General features: G+C 50.3%; 1 protein-coding gene across 4 annotated transcripts in view; it reads right to left on the reverse strand.

Annotated features, from left to right (window-relative positions):
* CIITA (class II major histocompatibility complex transactivator) overlaps positions 1 to 14,880 on the reverse strand; it is a 45,947-nt gene that overhangs the window by 14,283 nt on the left and 16,784 nt on the right. For all 4 annotated transcript variants that reach the window (XM_074322573.1, XM_019714063.2, XM_019714062.2 and 1 more), the window contains exons 2-9: positions 8,341 to 8,487; positions 8,024 to 8,119; positions 5,612 to 5,674; positions 5,352 to 5,432; positions 3,066 to 3,110; positions 1,947 to 2,099; positions 1,351 to 1,494; positions 108 to 272 (exon numbers count right to left, since the gene is read on the reverse strand). In XM_074322573.1, coding sequence (XP_074178674.1) covers positions 108 to 272; positions 1,351 to 1,494; positions 1,947 to 2,099; positions 3,066 to 3,110; positions 5,352 to 5,432; positions 5,612 to 5,674; positions 8,024 to 8,119; positions 8,341 to 8,487 — 894 coding nt within the window. The remainder of the gene's footprint in view (positions 1 to 107; positions 273 to 1,350; positions 1,495 to 1,946; positions 2,100 to 3,065; positions 3,111 to 5,351; positions 5,433 to 5,611; positions 5,675 to 8,023; positions 8,120 to 8,340; positions 8,488 to 14,880) is intronic.

The raw sequence follows: 14,880 nt of genomic DNA on the forward strand, positions 1-14,880 counted from the left end.
GCCGGCTTGTCCCTGCAGGAAGCTGTTTGAGGACCTGATCCTCTGAGGCAATTCCTTCCCCAAGGCCCTGAATCCTGCTTCCAGTGACTCTTACTGGAGGTCCTCACCTGTCGTGCTTGCACGGGAGGTCAGGGCTGCTTCCGGCATGCTGGGCAGGTCAGTGGCAGATGGGGCGAAGGGGCTGGTGGAGCCGGGCCGCTCAGGGGTCTTTGGGAGGCTGTGGACAGCTGGGCTGCTGGATGGGGGTGCTTGGCTGGTCTGGGGCATCTCACCTACGTTGGGTGGGAAACGGATGTAAGAACAACCAGGTGTCTATCCAGGAACCCACGGGGTCACCCCATCCCAGATCAGGCTGTGGGGCTTAGGAGGAGAAGAGAACGTCCAAAGAAAGGCATTTCAGGATGAAGAGGAAAGAACTCTGCAGTTATATTGAGCTCCCAGAGTCTTGGTTTCCCCATCTGTGAAATGGATACAATCAGCTCATCAGGAAGCTTAGGGCAAGTGCTGCTATGACACTTTTTCTACTATACGGTCAGGGATCATTTTCCTAGATGCCCAGAATGCTCCCCTGCTTCTAGGGCACCAGTGCCTTACACATGCCTTTGAAGGCATGCAACCTTCAAAGTATGCTCTTCCGCTGAGTGGAAGTATCCCCCGGCCTCATTCTCTCTCCCACCCCTAAGAGCCCAAACACATGCCTCCCCCTGGACAATTCACCACCTGTCAGTGTGGCAGTCAGAACATCAGGAAACAAGGCAATTCAGAGAAAGCTGTGCGAGGATGGTCACCAAACTGCTCACAGGTATACGAAAAGAGTAAGGGAGAGGCTCAGTAACTCCTGTGAGCATCTCTCAGCGTTTGGCTGGTTAGTGAGCATGTACTGATATTGGGATTTAAAAATATAATAGAGTGTAGGGGTGGCCGGTTAGCTCAGTTGGTTAGAGTGCGGTGCTAATAACACTAAGGTTGTTGGTTTGATCCCTGCATGGGCCACTGTGAGCTGCATCCTCCTTAGAAAAAAAAATAATAATAGTAATAATAATAAAAATATACATATATATAAAGTTTAATAAAAAATAGAAGAAAAAACTAAGGTTCAGTGGGGGAAAATGACACAGACAGACGGCCACACCGCCACTCAGCGGGTCACTCACCCAGACCACCTTGGGGAGCTCTACTCCTCTGCTTTGAGTTTTGGGAAATGGGGAAAGGGAAAGGTATTCTGGAGAGGGAAGATCAGGAGAAGGTAATAGGCCACAAGGGGAAATGCAGGGGGGAAGGGGGAGAGCAGGATCCGGGAGCAGTGGGGTAGCAGGGAGAAGCGTGCGGGGCCAGGCCGCACTCACTCACCTTGGTAGATGAGTATACTGGAGACGCCTGTGCCAGCGCCTGAGATCTGCCAGAGCCCCTGGGGCAGAGTGGGGAGCGCGGGGATGATCTGGAAGGGTCCAGCCGGGAGACTCAGGCAGCTCAACAAGGAGCCGGAGGGGGGCGCTGTAAGAGACAAAGGCAGTGAGGGGGACGGTCCACAGCACCGTTGTTTGCAATCCAGTTTTGTGAGTCTCGGAGTAACATCTGACTCCCTTTCTAAAGGGCTGCAATCTCCCGGAAAGTGTCTGCTCTGTCTGTCTTGCCCGCTGCGCACCCCTAAGAGCCTAGCAGAATGTCTGGCACAGAGACGAGCTGCTTTCATAACTGATGAACGCGGATGAATTCCCTACTTGCGGGGGATTCCCTCTTGTGCCTCCCAGGGACCGGGTTCCTTCCAGAGCATGTTCTCTGGCACAGAAAGAGCTGACGGGGACCCCAAGGATGGGCCTGGCTCAGGCAGAAGTGGGTGACACTGGTGGGCAGCAGGATTCCTGTCCCTGGTGACCCCACCTTAGTCACTCCTCAGGCACTTCCCAGGAGGGGAGAAGCCCACCTTCTCTAAGCCCTTCACATACCAGGCGGCAGGGTGGTTTCCTCCGGCTGGGTCTGGCTGGATGCTGGATCCTTGCTGAACAGAGCAGGTGGTGACAGGCAGGGCAGAGCTGAGGAGTCACTCACTGGCCCCACCAGGAAAGTACCAGTCACCACGGGCACGGTGATGGGCTCGGCTGTGAGAAACGGGCCGTGTTAGAGGCTGCATGGGATCTGGGTGGGTGCCTGGAGGGGCATTCCTGGGGTGGGGAGGGCTCCTGAGCAGAGTACATCTCTCTCCTGGCAGGTGGAGGAAATTCCTGCCTTCTTCTTAGCCCTGGGTGAAGCTGCTTTATCAGTAGCTGTTCTGTGCCCTGCAGCCATCTGCCCCCAGCCTCTCCCTGTGACCAGACGGGAGAACTTCCTGAGACGGACAGCTAGTGGTGGCCTCATCAGGCCTCTAGGGCTATTGGCCCAGGCCCCTACCACCTTCTATAGCCAGTCACAAAGTCCCTTGGGGGCCCCTAAGAGGCCCCATGCACTTCCCAAAGAAAGGAACGGTTGTACCCCCATCAGACTGAGGCAGGGGTCTTTCTCGTCCATTTAATGGGGAGATCTAAGAGGGTAGCCTTCCCTATCAGACTGGGGACTCCTCGGAGACAAGGAGTACTTCTCCGTTATTCCGGCGTCTTCCTGGGCAGGACCCTATCTCCCGCATCAGACCGGAACTCTCTGAGGGCGGAACTAGGCTTCTCCCATCAGACTGGTAGCCTCTCATCCCTCAGTCTGGTGCCCATTCAGGGGCTGGCCTTTCTACCTTTGCAATAACAGTGGAAGGGAGGGGAAGGGAGGGGAGGGGAATGGAAATGAGGGGAGGGCAGGGGAGGGGAAGAAGCATCTGGTGGGAGAAGATGGTGAGCTTGGGGAAAGAGGGTCACTGAGGCATTTGAAAAGAGGGTATTTAGGGAAGAGGCTTTGTAGGAGAAACTGAGTCTCCTAGCAACCCTTGAAATGCACAAGCTATGGAATCATGATCTTGGTTTCAATCTCAGTTCCACTTCTCACTAGCTGTGTGATCTTGGAAAAGTGGTCTCACCTCTCTGCACCTCAGCGTTCAAATGCCAGTTTATAGAAATCTCCCTGGGCCCACCCGCCCTGCTCACCGAGCTTTCTGTGCTTCAGGTCCGCAGGCAGCTCCTCTGGGAAGGCTGCAGAGAGAACACAGCGCTTATCAGCCCCAGGGAGGGGTATTCCAAGCCAGGAGGGGCTCCTGGACCCAGCAGGACAAATAGCTTTGCCTTACATGGCTGGGAAGTGGCCCTGGGGGTTCCCATTCCCTCCCCTCCCATTGATCATTCCAGCCCCCTTCATCTATCTGCTGGTGTCCAAACCCTACCTCGAAGCTCACAGGGCAATGAGGCACTGGAGGTGGCAGAAACACAGATGTGACAGACAAGATGAGTTTGACTTAAAAAAAATAATAAAAACCTGCTTTTGATCCCTTCCTAGCAACACAGACTCTCTGAGCCTGTGATTTCTCACCTGTGAAATGGGGGTGGGGATGGATGGGGTCAGTGATTCCTGTTTTGCAGGAGTACGTTGGAAATCAGTGTGTGAGTATCAAAGACTTAACACATCCATGGAGAAAATCCCTATGTGTCCCTTAGCCAGGGGTAAACGAATTATGGTCCATCCACCAACGAAATGCCATGCAGCTCTGTGAAAGGACCAGGATGCTGAAGGATGTAAGGGGAAGTGTACTAGTGTCTGCAATGCACTTTGAAATGTTCCAAATATAAAATGGATGGATGGATGGGTGGATGGATAGAGGGATGGACAGATGGACAGAGACGTGTTAAGGCAAATATAGCCAAACGTTAATCGTAGAATGTAAGTGGTAGGTATACACGGTTGTTTACAGTACAATTCTTTCACCTTTACTGTATGTTAAAAAATTTCATAATAAAATGTTGGGAGAAATATTTATCAAATGTAAACAATAAAGAAAGAAAGGAAAGAAGGAAGGGAGGAAAAGAGGGAAAAAGGGAGGCAGAAAGGAAAGAAGAAAGAGCCCCCTGGAGGCAGGACAATTCTCCATCAGTGATACAGAGATGACCCCTCCAGACACAATAAATGAAGAAAATCTGGTACAGAATAGTGTGGGTAAAAATGTGGTCATTGATGTAAAAAGTAAAAAAAAAAAGCTGGCATATAGATAAATAAAATATTTCTAACAAGGCAAAAAGGAAACTGGCAACAGAGGTGGTCTTCAGGGAGGGAAACTGAGGGGCGAGGGAGATAGAGGAGGGGGGGAGATTTTCTTTTCCCTGAATATTCTTTGCACATTTTGCATTTGTATACAATGCACCTGTTTTACCTGTTCAAAAATAAATTGGTACAGGACTTACACATGGTCTGGCACATAATATGCAGTCAATTAACTGTTATACCCATTTTACAGATATTTTCATTCAACAGATATTGATTGAGGTGCTACTGCACGCCAGGCATTGTGCTAGATGCTGGGGATATAAGAAACACAAGGTCCCTGTCCTCACCGTGGGAGAACTAGGCACAAGGCAATAAATCAAATAAGTCCTAGATTGTGACAAGTGCTACGAGAGACGCAGACAAGGTGAAAATAAATGAAAAACCTATGTGAAAAGGGTGGTCAAGGAAGGCCTCCAGGAGGAGGTGACAGGTTAGCCAAGACCTGAAAGATTTGAAGGAACCCATCACAGAAAGAAGTGGGAGAAGGGCATTCCAGACAGAGAGAATAGCAAGTGCAAAGGCCCCGAGGCTGGAAAGGGCACATGGGTTACAGGCATGGGAAGACGTTAATGTGGCTGGAACGTAGTGGCTCCCAGGGAGTTTGGAGAGGTGGGAAGGGCCAGATCACACAGGCCATGTTGTGTGTATTTTATAGCCATTGGAAGATTAACAGGGCAGAGAAATGATCTGAGTTGCATTTCAAAGCTCCTATTGGCTGCCAGGTGAGGACAGAGGGAGGAGGCAGGGAGACTGAGCAGGAGGCTGGGGGAGGGGGGCAGGTACGTGCCAAGGTCACAGTGACCATCAGTAGCAGACACAGGATTAAAGCCCAGCGCTGCTGACTCTAAAACCTGTGCTTCCAAATACAGGGGTGACGACTAAGGACGGAAAGGAAGCCAGAGCCCACGGCTCCTTTGGAAAGGGCGATCAATACAGCCAGGCACAGAGACCTCCCCCTCCACCCACCAGGAGAGTGGCCATTTGTACCTGGGCCGTCTGCTTCTCCCCTGGGCCACCAGGGAGCAACGGTGAGTGGAGAGGCAGGTGGGATACCCAAACCCAGGCGGACGGGACAGGACTTAATGAGAGAAGGAACTGGGACCCACAACAGGCTTTGGAGCTGAGGCAGGGTCACGACTCAGGCAAGGCTGGGTGGGATCAGACAGGGGCACACTCACGTCTTTTCTGACGCTTTTGTCCTGCTTCCTCCAGCACCTCCACACTCTCGCTGATTATTTCTTCCAATCCTATGTGCTCGACTTTGGAGAAAAACCAAAGACCCAACACACACAGTCAATGGCCACCCAAAGTGAACCTCCATTGCCCCTATGTTAGGAAGGGATCTGACCACCCCATGGAAAGGTGGCCGTCCAGTATCGCAGTGCTCCCACGGAACAAGGAAGGAAATGCAGGCTGAGCCAAGAGCCCCCCAACTTACTGAAAATGTCTTTGCTCAGGCCCTCGAACTGGGAGTCCTGGAACACGTACTGGTCCAGTTCGGCTGCCCAGACAAGGAAACATGCAGTCAATCAATTAGTTCTCACTGAATCCCTATTGTGTGCTAGGCCTTGGGATCAATGACCCTCCAGGCCTGACACATAGTGGGGCTCAATAAATGTTTGCTGAATGAATGATCAAATTGATGAAGGAACACTAAGCCTCACGGACTCTTAATCTAATTGAAGGGATGAGGTATGTATTCATGAAAACGTATCTATTATTATAAAATAGTGCAATGCAGCGTGGTTGAGTTGTTGTGGGGGCTTGAGTTTAAATTCCAGCTCTACCCTCTGTTTGCTCTACCAGCCATGCAACCTTGAGCCAGTGACTTAACCTCTCTGGGCCCTCATTTCCTCATCCGTGTAATGAGAATAAATAATGCCTACAACCCAGGAATGGCTGGGGAGGATTAGAAGCTCTGCATTTAAAGCATCCAACACAGTGGTTGGTACACAGAAGACATTCAATAAATGGTGGTTAATTGTATGAAGTAAAACATGGCTTGGAACCAATGGGAAGACAGTTATCATGGCAGGAGGTCGGAGGAGAGAGTGTATAGTGAAATGGAACAGTCAGGAAGGGATCCTGGAGCCAGGCCTTGAAAGATGGGGCAGAGTCTGAGAGGTGGAAAGTGGAGGGCTTTCTGGGTAGTGGGGATGGAGTGAGGAAAGGTGTTTGGGTTATGTGTGGTGAACTCTGAGAGAGAGGTGTCTGCAGTAGGAGTTTCATGTTGGGGAAAGTTAGGACTTGATTTTATAGGTAATGGAGAGCCATCACGGGCGTCTGAGCTGAGGAATGGAGTGAGGGCAGCACTGATGAGGCAGACGGTAATGATAAGGACGATTGCAGTGGTGAGGTGGTACCTAATACTTATTGAATGCTTTCTCTTTGCAAACTTCTTTTCTAACTACCTAACACACAGAACCGTATTCAATCTTCCCACCCATCCCAAGAGACGAGCGATTATTATTCCCACTTTACATATATGGAAGCCAACGTAATATTTCAGGATACTTCACTGGCTGCACGCCCAGGCCAGGGCACAGCCTTCTAGGAGCGCGAGAAAACCCACCAACTTGAGGAGCACAATTGGATAAAGCGTCCTCCTCCACTTGCTTCAACAGCTCCATTTCCTGTGTATACGTCCCTCAGGGAAAAAGCCCAACCCTTTGTTACTACCTCCAGTTGTGAGGAAATGTGAGGGCCCTCAGCCCCAAACACTTCTGCTTCCCTCAAGTAGATTCCCAGGAAGGAGAGGAAACAGGCAGGCTCTCAGTTCTGTAATTTTGAGACACACACAGTAACTGCTTCTCTCCACTTTCTGCCCTTGTGTGATGCTGGATTAACTGTGTACTGGGGAAAGACTGGCCACATTGGTGCCGAGCACAGACCTCCCGAGTGATTTGGTTGTTGGGTTGCCAGGAAAAGGGCCACTCAGAACAGTTGTACAGGTTGTTTATTGTACAAGGGTATACAGGAAGAAGGCAAATGGGGGCAGGAAATTCGGGCTGTACTTTGATAACCAAATAGTTACTTCCTGGTGCGCCTGCATCCTTCAGAAGACGCATTTTTTTGTAATACAAAACCTCTTTATGAGATGGTGGTAACCCTGGTGAGGGGGGGGATCCTTTGACCCACCCCCACCTCCCAAAAAACAACAATGGAAAACCACCTCTCCCCAAAGAGTTTTGCCTTTATTCTAAAACCTGTAGATCTTTCTAAAGCTGCAAACCAGCCACTCGGCTTACGGCTTCATAAACCTCCCCACCCTCAGCTACTTCCCGTTTTGTGGTTAAAAATAAGGACTTTGAAATGAGAACGACTAGGTTAGAATTTCCGACCTGCCCATTACTTTCTCTAACGCAGACTTGGGTAGATGGCTTCACCTCTCTGAACCTGTTTTGTTATCTGTAAAATAGAGAAACTAACTGGATCAACTCCCTCTGTTGTAAGGATTCAAGGTGATAACACGAGACCAGTGATTAGCATACAACAGTGCCAATACTAAGTTTGGCTTAGGAACCTGGGGAGAGAGAGAGAGGGAGGGTGTGTGGTATGGGCTTGTGGGAAAGAAAAGCAAGAAATAGGAAAAGGTATAGAAATGGAGACAGGATGTAAAAGTGAGATGTTGTTTGCCTGTGGGTCATTAGTGAAGGGGGGGGTCTATTCCCCTCTCTATTCTCCATCTCCCGTCTTCCCTGGAGGCTCTGTTCTTTTAGCCCCCACTCCGCCCTGATTTCTGACTGAGGGGCCTGGTGTGGCTCACAGTGAATGGATGAGATTAATAAAAGAGAAAAAAGAATGTTGCCCTTCAATTGTGCTTTTTCTGGGCCCCAGGGTATTTCCTCACCGATATTGGCATAAGCTTCCCTGGTCTCTTCGTCATCTTCTATGTCGCACAGCAGCCTGCTGAACTGTTCACAGTTGATGGTGTCTGTGTCGGGTTCTGTGGGGGGAAAGCCCCTTGAATGAAGCAGGAAAGGCCTGGGAAGACGCCTGGTGGGGAAGGCAGGAAGGCGGGGTCGGGCTGGAGAGGAACGCCCCGCCGCGCAGGAGCTGTCCTTGGTGCTGACCTGAGCTCAGCGGCCAGCGCTTGCCCTGGTTGCTGCCCCTGCAGGCTGAGGGGTGAGGAAGGGCTTGGGAAGAGCCAGAAGAAGGACAGCCCACCTGAGCAGAGCTCGATTTCTTCTTCTCCAGCCAGGTCCAACTGGTCACAGAGGTGGTAGAGCTGCAAAGGGTCAGCACTGCTGTTAAGGAGCTCCAGGTAGCCGCCTTCTAGAGGCCCCAACTCCATGGCGGCACACTGTCCACTGCCTGGAAGGGAGACATACTTGGTCACCTCGTGGGATGCTGAAAAGATCCAGAGAATTAACACCTACCACAGTTCTCCAGCTAGGTCACTCGGTGAAGGCCAGGGTTAGGGAGAGCCAAAGTAAGTGAGAAAAGTGCTCCTTTAGCACTTTTCTCCAGGCAGTGGGGAGAAGCAACCATAGTCCCTTTCTCCAAGGAACTTACAAGCGCCCTGGGAAGATGCCCATCCTACAGGAGAGGGAACTGGGGAACTGTAGAGTCAAGACAAGTTACACCTGTGAGCTAGGAGACCTGAGTCCCACATCTCGTGCTGCCATGAATGATGACAGCTAAGATTGGCAGAGCACCTACTATGTGCCAGACACATGGGTTAGCACATTTAATTCTCACAACAACAACCATAAGAGGTAGGTACCATCACTATTACTGTCCTCCTTTTACACACGCGTAAGTGACTTACATAAGGTAACCCAAGGTCGGGGGAACCCGGATTTCATTCCGGGCAGTCAGACTCAAGGGCCTGCATTTAACTGTTATGCTCCACTGCTGTGTGCGACCTTGAGCAAGTTTCTGCTTCTTCTCATGCCTCAGTTTCCTACTCTGCAAATTGAAGGAGTTGGGGCAGATTCTCTGTGAGATCCCTCATAATCATGTGTAGAGGGACACATCAGATACCTTAGATGCTATTTCATCTAATCTGCAAGACAACCCAGGACACGTCCACACAAAAACTTGCATACAAAGCATAACAGTACAGATGTATAATTCATAGCAGCCAAAATACGGAAGCAACTCAAATATCCATCAATGGATGAATGGATAAACAGAATGTGGAAAATCCATGCAATGTTATTCAGCCATAAAGAGAAATAAAGTACTGACATATGCTACAACGTGGAGGAAACTTGAAAACAATTAATGTAAGTGAAAGAAGCCAGACACAAAGGGCCACATACTGTATGATTTCACTTATATGAACTATGCAGAACAGGAAAATCTTCAGAGGCAGATAGAATGGCTGGGTAGGGTTGGGGGAGAGTGTGGGGAGAAATGGGGAACAATTGCTAATGGGTATGGGACTTCTTTTGGGGAAGATGATGAAAATGTTTTAAAGTTGACTGTGGGGAGAGTTGTACAACTATCTATATACTAAAAAGACCATTGGATTGTACACTTCAAATGGGTGAATTGCATGATGTGTGAATTATTCCCAAGAAAGCTTTGAAAACAAAACAAAACACTAACGCTGGCAGGGCATTTTGCAGGTGAGAAACTTGAGGCTCAGAGAGGCTAAACTCTTGCAGGCGGAGTCAAGTTGAAGCCCCATCTGTGTGGCTCCAGCGCCCTGCCTGCTGCCTCGTTCGGGCAGTTTCAAATTCCATGGAGTGTTCATTTCCTATGGCTGCCGCACCGAAGTACGACAGACCGAGTAACTTAAAACAATACAGCCTTATTCTCTCCCAGTTCTGGAGGCCCGAAATCCAACATGAAGTTTCCTCTGGAGGCTTCAGAGAAGGATCCTTTCTTGTGTCTTCCAGCTCCTGGGAACTGCTGGCATTCCTTGACATGTGACCTTGTGGCCACATCACTACAATCTCTGCCTCAGGGGGTTACATCGCCTCTGTGTCTCAAATGTTCTGCCTTTCTCTTCTAAGGACACTTGTCATTGGATTTAGGGCCCATCTGCAAAATCCAGGATGATCTTATTTCAAAATCCTTAACTTACATCTGAAAAGACCCTTTTTTCAAATAAGGTGAAAGTGACAGGTTCTAGGGACTTCATGTGGACATATCTTTTGGGGGGGGCCAGCATTTGACTTACTACACATGGGACACAGAAACATGCTGGAAGGACTCAGAGGAAGCTTGTTGGAGGAGGTGAGAGGAGAGGTGGTCCTGAAGGCCAGAGGACATGACAGAGCCTCCTGAGTGGCCCTCCCTGGCCAAGAACATGGAGTTGAAGCGGGGAAGGACAGTGGGAGGGTAAAGCAGTGAAAACACACACACAACTCACTACCTTCCCGTTGCTTCTTTTCCTGTCACTCAGCAACAACTCTCACTACCTCTGGAGGGTCTCAACACAGAACCCAGAAGTCACAGAGAATGACCTTTCCAGGCCAACATGAGGCCCTGGCTGGAGCTGTGTGTTTATAACGGGTTGGGTGGTGGCTGCAGGAACCCAAACAATAGGCTTGCGTCAAAGGCCCAGCCAGCCATGACTGGAGGAAGCGAAACTGAAAGAGACAGCAACGGCCCTTTTCTTGGAGTGGGGCCGAGGCAGAATGGCGCCCCCTCTCTCAACACGTTGGCCTGAGAGCCCACTGAGCAATTTCCTGTTCTCTGAAGGATGGTAAGAGAAGACCTCCTTGCCCCCAATCTTGCCTGCCTCCCATTTTCAGTCTAGGCTATTTATTGAGAGCCTACCCTGTAACAATCTGCCTCTTTTTCCAGGCAGGGAGATCTGCTGACAACAACTCAGAACTGACCCCAGCAATTCCAGAAATGAGTTGTATGACTCTGGTCAAGTTACCCAAGCTCTGTTTTCTCACAGGCCATCAGGTTGGCCAGGGACCTTCAACTTCCTTCATTCCACAGAGAAGAGGAGACCCTGAGAGGGGAGTGCCTTGCCCAAGGCCCCACAGCTTGCCAGTGGCCAAGCCTGCACCTGACCCCCCAGCCCCAGACTCTCTGTCCAGTGCTCTTGCCTGCTCATCTAAATGTTTCCGTTCACATGAACACCCACGCTGTGTGCAGGCCCAGGAATAGGGACCAGCAACAACTAGAGATGGGCAGTGGCGGGACGTGCAAATGGGGAAGAGCCTAAAAAACGTCTAGCCCAGCCTCACTATTGGTGGGCTCCGCTTCAAACTTCAGGCAGCACTGCCAAATGTGCTCAAAGACCAGGGAGATACACTGACAGAGCCAGAAGGCAATCGAGTCCCGTGAGTTCCGGAGTCAAATCGCCTGACTCTGAAACCACTCCTATCTGCCAACTCACTGCAACCTGGCCAAACTCAGTTTTTAAACCTCCTGGAGCCTCAGTTTCCTTATCTGTAAAATAGGAATAATAATACTTGGCAACTCATAAGGATTAGGGAAGTTAATTCATATAGACTCCTTAGGAAGGTAACTGGCGCTTAGTAAGTGCTTAGTGAATGGAAGCTTAGAACGGCTTCTGACACATACATAATGAGTTCAGCATGGGTGATGGCTATTATTATCATTAATTATTATTATTATTCGCCTCTTACCCCTTCCACTCCTGCCTGAGTCACCACATTGTGAAGCCAAACTTTCTGTGCTTTTGCATCAGGAGACCCCATAGAAACAAAAAGCCCCATAGTCTGCAGTACAAAGTGGAAGGTCCGTTCATACCCTCTCACCACCACTGACAAAGTACCTGGGAGAAAAGTCACCCCAGGGCCCAAGTTCTGTGTTGTTGGCTCAACTTGGACAAGAAGAAATTTCTCAGGCACCTCCCACACACCACGGCACCTCCCTTCCTGCTTTCCCAAGATGAACCCTGCATCTTCCTTTTGAGCAGAGGGGGTCTGATGCTCACAATAGACTTCTGCCTCCACCCTTCCCCCTTCGAAGCTCCCAAAGGACCTCGGGAGAAGGCAGGATGGAGTATTATGAGCACTAGACAGAGGAGGGTACTCAAACACCTCGCTGAAATGGCTGGTCCAAGGTCATCGAGTTAGAGAGCTGGAGGTTGAATTCTGGCTGGGAGGCCTTAGGCACATGACTTCACCTCTCTGACTATCTGTTTCCCCACCACTGGGTTAGGACAATGAAGCCTACCTTGCGGGACCAGGGAAAGGCCAGGAGGGGCTGTGTGTGCTGACCAGGCACAGGGAGGCCCCTAGTCAAGGCAGCCCACTACGCTGGGACGACTCCGAGCTAGTCGCAGACCCACAGTCTCGGTTCCTGGTCTAGTTCTCCCCACAAGGCCACCACGCCTCCTGTTTACGCCAAGATCTACTTGCATCTTGACCTAGCACCCTCTCCCCACGTTAGTGTTCCCACTACCATGTTTCCTGTATCTCTAGATGCTTAGGAAATGCTCCAAAGGCCCCTCAATGGGACTCTTTCTCCCCACCTGCAATTCTAGAGGGTGCTGGGGGCAGAGAGGGCCCGGGTCACCCCAATAGAGGACAGAGTCCCCTTCAGCTGTCCATCACAGTGCAGATCCCAGAGGCTGGGAGCTCTGGGAGGGCAGGACCTGGCCCCCTTGCTCCCCAACCCCCAGGCTCCAGCACATGGCAGGCTCCCCTCATCAACAGGAATGATGGGTAACTAGAATTCACGAGGGCCAGACACCAAACCACCTGATGTGTAGACGTTACCCCATTTAGTCTAACTCACACATTAGCTATTTATACTCCCATTTCTCAGGTGAAGAAAGAGGCTCAGAGAGAAGAGGAGGGAGCTGGGATCTGAAGCCATTGCCTGGCCCCAGTGTCGCAGCTTCTTTTAGTGGCTCCTGGTCCTCAGCCCCCTCACCCGGTGAGAGAAGGTGTGGGTGGCAAGATGATTTCTCCTTTTGAGGAGCGTCGGGTGCAGCAGAGGCGTGCTGTGTTTTCGATAAACGCGGAGTAATTTTAGAAGGTCCTCTTTGAACTTGCCCTTCCCCCTGGGCTGCCACCTTCCACATCCAACTTGAGAAAAGTTTCCGAATTCTTTTGCTGCCCGAAGTTCCTTTGGGGGTTCGTTTCCATCCCCAGTTTCACACTATACCACAGGTTTTGAAACAGCATATGTACCAAAATGGTTTCTGAAATGAAAATGCACCTCTCTCTCCCCTGAGGAAAATCAAGTGTCACCAGAGTATCCTCACTCAGACCTGAGCAACCAGACGTTCAGTCTACGCAGCTGTTCTTGGGCCAACGTCACATCCCATCTCTGCTGGGGAGATTCTTGTGTGTCTGGGGCTGTGCTGGATACTGTATATTTATGACCTTGTTCCAACTGTCACAGCAACTCTGGAAGACTGGTGTTGTTGTACCCATTTTACAGATGATGACAATGAGGTTAGGCTCAGTTTATCTGACACTTTTTTCCCAGAAAGGGGGAGTATATCCTTGAGGGTCTGAGGAGGTGTTGAGAGGGAGAAAGGGGCTCCTTGGCTGCTCCCCAAATCCTTCAGCTCTGCTCCGCTGTGTAATAAAACAGTGTGAGAAGGAACACTTCTCTACTTGTTGACTATGAACTTTCCTCCTAAGGAAGGAATGGAAAATCTCTGAACTGTGTGTCTGGAGACGTGGGTTTGAGTTCCAGCTCTGCCTTTGATCTCGAGTACATTTCTTTACCCCTCTGAGCCTGAGTTTCACCACCTGGGTGTGGGGGCCTATCCAGCTAAGGCATTTTGGGATTCTAGAGTCCTTATTGCCCGTCAGCCTTTCCTCTTTCTGTCCCCCCAGCAGCCCCTAACACCACCCTGCTCTCTCACCTCATGACAAGCTGCTTCCGGAGGTCAGATGGCCGGAGCCCAGGAACACTTATCTACCACGACCCAGCTCCCAGTTACCATCTTTGTGGGGCTCATAGATCAAACAAGTTCCTCTTTTTCTCTCGTACCCTGTACTCCTCCAGATAAACGCTAAGAAACCTCTTGCACTTTTTTTCCTCCCAATCTGTAAAACAATGATTTACTGGGCACCTCCTACAAGAAAGTCACTGGGCTCAGTTCTCCAGGGGCCCTAAAGAGGTTTAAAACACAGTTCCTGCCAAGAAGCTTGCAGTATAGGCCCAGAGAACATTTTAGAAGCGAGACAAAACATGATCATAACAGCACAGTGGTTAAGAGGACGAGCTCTGTGTGCCTATTAACTGTGTGTCTTCACATAACTTACTCAGCCTCTCTGGGCTGTGAAGCCTGCTGCACGAGTTAGCACGGTGCCTGACGCACTAGTTGCTGTGACTTGCTTAAAGTGACATATCCAGGAAGCGCTACAAAGACGTAAGCCCCAAAATGAACACAGCAAGGTGTTACTTGACACTGTACAACTGGCAAAAACTAGAAAGCTGGGTCACACTTTCCAGTGGGGTGGTGAGGTTGGGCCAGTGTGGCCAGCCCAGAGAACCTGGCACCACTTGGCATACCTAAGGACAAGTAGATCCTACAACCTAGCAATTCAGTGCTTGGATTTACACCTCCCACGGAAATATTCCCACAAATCCACAAGGACACCCATCCGAGGATGCTCGCCACGGTGCTATGTGTGGTGACAGGGACTGGAGGCGACCTGGGTGTCCATCCCTGGGGGCGGGACAGGAAAAAGCAGCTGAGGATCCACGGAGGATGATGCAGTAATTAGAAGCAACAGACCAAATACACACAGAGCAAAGTGGGTGGATCTTAACGACACGTACTGAGTGAAAAAGGGAGAAACA

Source organism: Rhinolophus sinicus, linkage group LG18 (assembly GCF_036562045.2).
Source record: "Rhinolophus sinicus isolate RSC01 linkage group LG18, ASM3656204v1, whole genome shotgun sequence".
Lineage (NCBI taxonomy): Eukaryota > Metazoa > Chordata > Mammalia > Chiroptera > Rhinolophidae > Rhinolophus > Rhinolophus sinicus.